Genomic DNA, 8,873 nt, shown 5'->3' with positions numbered 1-8,873 from the left:
AAAAGAGCATTTAAGGATAGTAGTTGGATGGAAGGGACAAGGAGTTGACTTTGTGGCTAATCATGATGATTAGCCACTAGCAACTCATTAGGAGGGGACTAGAAGAAAGGCTAGGTGGGATAAGATTTGTAGGAGGATTTGACTAGGAGAGAGAATGAGTGGAGGGAATTAAAAATTAGAAGAATAAGGTTAAGTGAGTTTAGGGAGTTTCTAGAAGAATTTATTAGGTTAATGATGGATTAGGAAGATGATTCATAGGAATCATGTAGGTTAACTAATTAATTGAAATTAATTAGCTAAGAGGAGGATTTGAGAAGATTTAATTTTTAGAAGAATAAAAAGAGGGGTTGATTTATTAAGTAAATCAATCACATACTATAGTGACAATATTAATTATTTTTAAGTGTCTACAAGAATACTTCACCACCAAGTATTCAAAAGGCAAAGGTGGGGCCACTATTTTGGTTAGTAACAAGTAGAGCAAGTTTGTCACCAAATAGGGGTGTTCACCTTATAGCAGACTTGAATCATTTTGAAAAATAAAGAGATAGAGGTTGGGATATGTTCCATATATGCCTCAAATGATCACAGGAAAATAATAGAACTTTGGAAATGGGCAATTGAATTGGAGGAGATCCCTTGGATACTCGAGGGTGATTTTAATATGGTAGAATCCCCCCAAGATAACAAAGCGGGCAATAAATTTGAATGGAAAGAAAATGAGAATTTTTTTTTGTATAGAATGTTATACAAGCAGAAAATGTTGGACCCAATGGGAGGTAGAAATAATTACATCCATGATATATGGTTCACATGGTGTAATTTCTAGTAAGGTAATAAAAGAATCTATAGTAGATTGGATATATTCTATGTAAATAATGACTTCCTTAAGGCCAAAATAGAACCTAATGGTTGTATTGTGAGGGTGATCCCATATACCCTGTCTGATCACCATGTCATTCAAGATGTTATTTTACATAGCAACTCCTCCTGAATTCCTTATGGAAAAAGTAAATCATTTTATCTCAATACCAAGCTATTAAATGATGATGATGTCAAACATGTGGTCTATATTATTAGACAATTTAATAAATGAAATGAATCTCAATATAGTGCCATTGATAGATGGAACCAAAATGTTCTACGCTAGAGGTCACTTTTTCAAACGGTGGGAAGGAAAAAGGTCAAGGATTCCAGGAGTATGGAGATTGAGATGCATAACAGACTTATTAAGGTTGAGGAGTGCTTGCAAAAAGACCCTTCCAATCTTGGTGCTAAGGAGGCTCTCAGTCAGGCTAAGGATGTCTTGAGAAGGATACAAAATGTGAGAATTCAAGGAGTCAAGACTAGAGATAGGTTGAACTGGTTAGAACATGGGGACAAAGGATCAAAAATTTTCTTCCATCTTCTTAAGAGAAAAGAAACCAAAGAAAGGATAGACAATGTTTGGGAAGAGGATAACAATATCACAAAATAGGTAGATATCCTAAGAGCTTTTTCCTGGTTATATAATCAGTTATTTTCTTCAGAAGATCATGACCAAAATAAAATAAAAAAGAGAAAGAACCATGATTAGCAACATCATCCCCCCAAAAATATGTGAATACTAGACTTTCAAAAGTTGAATAAAGAGTTATCAGTTGAGGAAATCAAGGGTTCTATCCTTTCCCTTAATAATGATAGAGTGCATGGACCTGATGGGCTTCTAGTAGAGTTTTATAAAAACTATAGTTATTGGGTTGAGGAAGATCTCTTTTAGGTCTACAAAGAATCCTTTGACTAGGGGTCATTGGGACTTGATATTTATAAAGGACGGTTTATTAAACTTATTCCCAAATATGGGGATAGGTCCTTCATAAAAATTGGAGGCATGTCACATTTATAAATGTTTCCTATAAGATCCTAGCCAAAGCATTAGCAAGGATATTGGAGGAGATTCTCCCTAAGGTGGTAAACCCGACCCAAACTGGTTTTGTTAAAGGTAGATATATACTTGAAAACCTTCTCACCTATTGAGAAGCAATGAACTAGACAAAGGATTCTAATCAAATAGTTTACATGGTGCTAATAGATTTTGAAAAGGAATATGATAGAAAAGAATGGGGATTTATTTTCATGATAATGGAAAGCCTTGTCTTCCTTAGGATTTTCTGTCATATGGTGGGGACTCTCATGGGAGATGATAAGTTTTGTGTAGAACTCAATGGGTGTAAAACAAAAAAAATTTGATCTCTTCAGATCAATCAAACAAGGTTGACCTTTGGCACCGACTATCTTTGTTCCATTGCATATGCTTTAGACTACCTCCTAAGAGATAACTCCTTATCCCCTAAAGTGAAAGGAATTACTCTGCCTAATGGTGAAGATCTATCAAACATCCGATTTGTAGATGACGCGACTATACTTCTTGAATTGGGGGAATGCAACATGAATGCTTTGATGCTAAAACTTGATCTATTATTTGAAGCCTCAAGAACCAAAGTCTCCCTTACTAAATCCATAATGCTAGGTTGGGAGAATCACCCACTTAATTGGTCTAGTAAATATACTCTTATGTTGGCGGGGCCTAATCATTAGGTGAGGTACTTGAGCATACCATTTCCTATATGTCCCAACCTGAAGGAGATGTGGGAGTGGATCAAGGAGAATATTGATAAGAAGATAAGGAAATAGAACAAGAATTATCTTTTAACGGTCGGTAGGTTCTAGGTGTTTCAAAAAATTATCTCATCTTATAATATTAATTATACTTTGGTCTAGTTATTTAACAACTTTTAGTTCAATCACATTTAGAAATAGATTAGGGAATTCACGAGGTCTCATGGTAAAGGAGGTAAAAAGAAACATGTTGTTAAATGGAAATGGTGTATAATGAGTAAAAATAGAGGGGGCCTACGGCTTAAGGACTTAAAATGGCAGTTTTGTCACTTGCAACCACATGGATATTCAAAGCTCTTCGGGGAGAAGAACCATGGAAGGTGTCAGTGAGACAAAATATCTCTAAATATAATCCTTAAAAATTCCCTTCATCAAAGGAACTACCCCATAGTGACCTTATTGCTAGGCATTTCTCTGTAAAACCAATAGGCTCTCTAGTTTTCAAATCTATCTAGAGAGCTTTGGAAACTGTGAGGAATCCTTTTACTCATAATGAAATTATAGTTGATGGAAATAAGATGTGGATAAAGATCTATATGGTGGAATTTGAAACAAAAAGATAAACATTTGGCTCTATTGCAAGGGTGCTCGGCCAAAAGTTGGGCCTCAAAGGGCATTCAAAGATTTACCAACATTGTGAAAGAAGGGCACTTATTGACTTGAATGAGATTTGTCAAAATTATATTGTGCCATAGGCACATTGGAGGACCTATACTATGCTTAGGGAGGATTGTACTTACCTCATCCTACCCAGATAGTGTGAAGTTAATAATACCAGATTCACCTCCTTTAGATGGCTTGATGGTTCTTTACTCCCCCTTATCAAAGCTAAAACCATATATAATTGCCTCACTGTTATTAATGATATTGTTGCCCATGTTAATAATTGTTGGAATATGAAACATAGTTCTTCCTTTTGATAGAAGGTTCTTGAGAAACTATGGAGAAGATCGGTTGGACCAAAGAAGAAATGTTTTTTGTGGCGTCTAATCCTTAATAAACTATCTACCAATAAAGATAGTGGGGAGCCTAACATTTGCTAACCCTGTAGATTTCCTAAGACCATGAAGCAAATTTTCTTTGATTGTTTTTTGGCTAAAGAAATATAGAATATTTTTGTCTTCTCTGTCATCTCTAACATTAGTACTTGTAAGATTGTGTTTTGGATTTGTGTTAAGCCTCAAGAAAGATATCAATGTGTTTTGGTTTATTTTTTCTATTGAAATACTTTGGCTAATTCAGAAATACAGGAATGATGATGTGTTTAGTGGTAGAGATAGGGTACTTGCTAAGTCTCTAAGGAGACTCATAGGACATGATGTTAACATGCAGGTAACAATGGCCATGAGACTAGCAAGAAATAAATTTGAGAGGTTGCTATAGGATGGAACAAATAGGATGTTCACATGGGAAATATCAAATGGTTTCACATGGACCAAGTAGATAGAGGAGAGGACACCATTTGAGATTGGTTTAGCCAATTTCGATAGGGAACTTAATGAGAAGAAGAAGAGAGAGAGAGACATGAAAAATGGAGCAAAGATACTAGTTTCTAAGTTATTCATGAACCCCTACCTAGACCGCATCAATGATCTTAAAGTTCTATAGTGGAGGGAAGGCCTGCTAGGTTGGATAGCCTAGATGGAAGAAATTGGAAATACCAAGTCTCCTGATGGATAAATTCAGTTTGGATTATGTTACTCAATTGATGTATTCTCTATAATGTATTCTTTTTTGATATTTTTTGTTACACTCATATGAACTCCTCCAATATGTTATGTATTCAAGGCAGTGATTGATGTATTAGGATTGTAGATGGATCTGTGCGATGTACTAAACTCATAATCAATCTCTTTTTGTAATGCACTTAAATTATACTTAATAGAAAAAAAATATTGTAGATAGGAGACATTTACCTTTGGATTTCTCTCAAATGTTAGAGAAATTGATTGGGGAGGATAGGAATGGATACTTCTTTTTTCTTTGCTAGGTTGTTGGACATTCTTGATTTGTAATCTTCTTTTGTGTTTAATAAATTTTAACCCTTTTTGTATGAAAAAAAAAGTTTCACACTAGTTTTAGAAATAATATTTCAATTTATATAAATTAGAAGTTGATAAAAGTAAATAGTTATTTAGTGTTTAAAACATAATAAAAACATGTTTAAGAGAGTGTTTATTTTTGTGTTACTATTAGTTTATTTTTTGTATTTGATATCTATTAAATATTAATATAAGATTATGATGGTTTATAAACTATTATGATATATTGAGTTTTGTAAAAAAAAAAAAGTTCTTCGTCAATCTCAATATACTCAATATTGTGTTGATAGATATTTTTTTTAAATGACTATATAAGGATTAAAGTTCCATAATTTTTTATTTCTTATTCAGACTTTGGTTATTTTCTAGAATATTGAAACACCTAAGAGAATGAACCAAAGTAGATAGAATGAGGTTTAATTGTTGTATTTTTTCATATAGGTAATAGGGATTCTATCTTGTCAACACCTCTTTCATTTAAACTTATCTTAAGAGAGAGGTCACAAGTTCAAATTTCAAATAGGGTAAGGTATGTGTGCCTTGTTTGTAGCATAGTTTGGTGCCTTCGATAGTCTCGTATTACTATAAGCCATCTATAGACCCATATATAAACAATCCCATATGGTGGACTATAAAAGAATCTTTCTTTCTTTCTCTTTAAATACAAATCTTAAAATATCATTTCAATATATTTGATATACAAATTAGAACTAAGTCAAAATTTTAAATTATTTTCTTAAAAGATAATAAAATAAAATCTATACACAATTATATCCAAATAATATAATCAACCACAATTTATTTTAACTTAAAAATAAATCAACTCAACTTAAAATATCAAATATGTCAATGGGCCGATGATCTACTAGTGAAGTTGAATGGCTCCTAATGAACCCACAATAAAAACAAAACTCCCATATCATAAGACCTAAATCTCCATAGAAAAAAATCAAATATACATAATAAGATATTAAATTAAAAAAACAACTTAAACAAAAACAAAATCAATTAATACTTAAACAACATATTAAAAAACTTAAAATGAAAACATATGTACACTTTCCTCCTCTCTCTACATATTTTCTCTACTCATTTCTTCTACTTGGGCACAACTTCAATTTTTTTCTTAAAAAAAAATAAATAAAAATTAATTATGGAGGTCTAGACCTGCGAGCATAACAGCCCAGCAAGGACATAAAGCCCGCGAGCTGTCAACCCGGCGAGGGCCTCCACAAATCAATGGTTGCATTATACCAGAAATAAAAAGTAAAAATTTCATGGTACGTTGTTCTTTAACAATCCAAACAGATCTTCATCATCTTGAAGAATGATAATGTCATCTATATCGTGGGTGACACCCAATGTACTTTTATCTTGACCGCCATTAGAAAGCCTAGTCAAGGGAGACATCATACTAGCCTGTGCATTCAGGAGCTCTGCTTGTGTGCTTTCCAGTTGTGATTGCAGCTCTAATACTTTCTTCTGCAGTCGATATACTTCACCAGTGCAACCGTAGATTGGATCAGCCACTCGCGCACTTGCTTCAAATACCATGCTGCTCACAGCATCTGCTCTACTCTCCACCGGAACATCCTGCAATAGCAAAACAACCTATATATTAATATAAACATTGGGATCAAATTTCATCATCTATTATCAGACAAGATCAGAAAAATAAAGAATTACAATGAATATCAAAAAAATACCTTAAGAATTCTAACTATATTGCTTGCCCCAAATACTTGGTGTACTACTGAAAACTTGGGAGGATCATTTGGTGGGAAAAAGGGAGCAAGAACGCATTTATCTCCACATTTTCTATGTTGAATCTTGCACCCTGCGCAAGGATAAACAATCCCAGACATCTCTGAATTCAGCAGCACCTCAAAACTAAAAGCTTATATATGTTCCAGTAATAAAGCTAGCAGATTAGAATCTCTAAAAAATAACTAAATTTACTATCTAAAATTATTTACTGAAGCTGAGAATGTATAATGTGACATATATACCTGGGAGATGCTTAACACGTTATTTTAAACATACAGATGAGCTATCATATTTAATTAGGTGTGTTACTTTTAAATAAATCAACAACTAGTACTAATACCTAATTTGATTCTTTATTAATCATATACCAATTTTATAATATATATATATATGTATAAAAATTATCAACTTGAATTTGTTTGTTAAAATGAGAGATGGTTTATGTGCGTACTGAAAGCTAATAAAAGTTTCATTACCTGTATTCCATTAATGAAGACATGTGGGGAAATCACAACACATGTTTTGAAAAAATGTGCTGGTTATATTCCTTCAGAATTCGGAAACCCCCAAAAAATAAAAAATATATTCCTTTCCTGGGCTTTTACCAACAGTCCTTTTATTGTTTAGATGAAACCCAGGCCCAAGGGTAGGTGGCTTCTTCAAATGATAATGACACCCATGAGTTGGGTTTACCTCTGGAATCAATCAAATAGATTGTTTTTTCTTTTTAAAAGTTTAAAAAAGTATTTATTCATTTTTTATTATTTTTTAATGTTTATTATTTTAATTTATGTTGAAAGTAGTTAATGTGAGAAAAATTAATAGTATAGTAAATGTCATGTGATCATTATTTTTCATTATTGCTAACATGAAATCAATAGAAACATGAATTTAAATAATTGATTTTGTTTTGTTTATATAATTTATACACATATCAATATTATGACAATAATATCAACTCTTACGAAGAAATAAATATTTGAAAATATGGTGTTTTTAAACATGGTATAAGAAACCTTTAGATTGTATACATATCAAATCAATAGAAATGTCAATTAAAATAATTGACTTTATTGTGTTCATATAACTAACAATAATTGAAACAAAATAAATCTTTCAAGCATACCAATGCTATGACAATGATAACAACACTTACGAAGAAATAAATGTTGTTTTGGAACAGTGCATAAGAAACCTCTAGATGGTACACATATGAAATCAATAGAATTGTTACTTTAAATCATTGACTTTATTGTGTTCATATAATTGATGATAATTGAAACAAACTAAATCTTTCAAATGTACCAATAGTATAACAGTCATATCAGCACTTAGGAAGAAAATGTTTGAAAAATTCATGTTTTTCAACATGACATATTAATTCAATAGAAATGTCAATTTTACATATTGAATGAATAAAAATGTCAATTTAAATCATTGACTTTATTATGTTCATATAATTGAAAGAAAATAAATCTTGCAAACATACTAATATTATGCCAAACTATCATCACTTTAAAAACCTCTAGATTTTAAGGACTTTTATTTATCTTTTTATTATAATATTAATTAAAATAACATATAGATTTTAAGATCTTTTATTTTTATCATTTTGTTATTAAAATATATATTTTTTAGTCTATTAATTCAAGTGTTATTGTGAAATCATTTTCTAGCTATTAGAAACAATACTTTAAAGAACATTAGCATGATAAAAGTTTCTTAGTTATTGTTTAAACAAGGATAAAAAAAACACTGGGTACCTAGAAAAACCATTATGTTGAGGCAAATGTGGCCTACATTGGGCTTAAAATGGCTCTTCGTGGAGGGTTTGAGAAGGTCTAGTTGGAAAGTGATTCTCTAAACATAACATCAACTACTTGATTAGAAAGACAATCCCCCAGTTGGACGATTAATCACATAATGCAAGAGTGCTTTGAAATGATTGCCAAATTTGAAGAAGTTCAAATCTCGCACATTTTTAGGGAGGGCAACATGCCTGCAGACCACGTGCCAAACCTTAGCGTTGCTAGGGATGGTGAAAAATGGTGGTGGGAAAGGGAATCCTTTCCATTCATTTATACGAACTGGCGAGGAAGGATGCTGAAAATATCTCTCCATTAGAGCATTAATGATGATATCTTTTCACATGTGTAAAGCCATTCCCAGAAAGACGTGGTGGCGACCCTCCAGATTTTTCCTATTGGTTTGGTTTTTTATCACGTGTTTGAAGCTTGGTTTTATTGTTTCTGCTAAAACTTATAGAGGTAACAATTACATGAGGGGAGCGAAGAATAGAATGGAACCATCTTCATGTGAGCTATGGGAGAAAAATGAAGAGGTGTGGAGGGAAGTTGTGGATGGTGGTCTAGAACCATATATAAGAAAACTCCATCGCCAAGACCA

At 32.3% G+C, this 8,873-nt stretch overlaps 1 protein-coding gene across 1 annotated transcript; it reads right to left on the bottom strand.

The window, feature by feature from the left end:
- Window positions 1–5,771: 5,771 nt before the first annotated feature.
- LOC131068508 (LOB domain-containing protein 11-like) lies at window positions 5,772–6,650 on the bottom strand. Its single transcript, XM_058003694.2, has 2 exons — window positions 6,407–6,650; window positions 5,772–6,293 (listed from the first exon to the last, which is right to left on the bottom strand). Exons 1-2 carry the CDS (start codon window positions 6,563–6,565, stop codon window positions 5,976–5,978), a joined length of 477 nt encoding a protein of 158 aa, XP_057859677.1. The 5' UTR covers window positions 6,566–6,650; the 3' UTR covers window positions 5,772–5,975.
- Window positions 6,651–8,873: the final 2,223 nt, after the last annotated feature.

The sequence above is a fragment of the Cryptomeria japonica genome, chromosome 3 (genome assembly GCF_030272615.1).
Source record: "Cryptomeria japonica chromosome 3, Sugi_1.0, whole genome shotgun sequence".
In the NCBI taxonomy this organism is placed as follows: domain Eukaryota; kingdom Viridiplantae; phylum Streptophyta; class Pinopsida; order Cupressales; family Cupressaceae; genus Cryptomeria; species Cryptomeria japonica.
The sequence above is the reverse complement of the archived record's forward strand: the minus strand, read 5'-3'. Positions and strand labels throughout refer to the sequence as shown.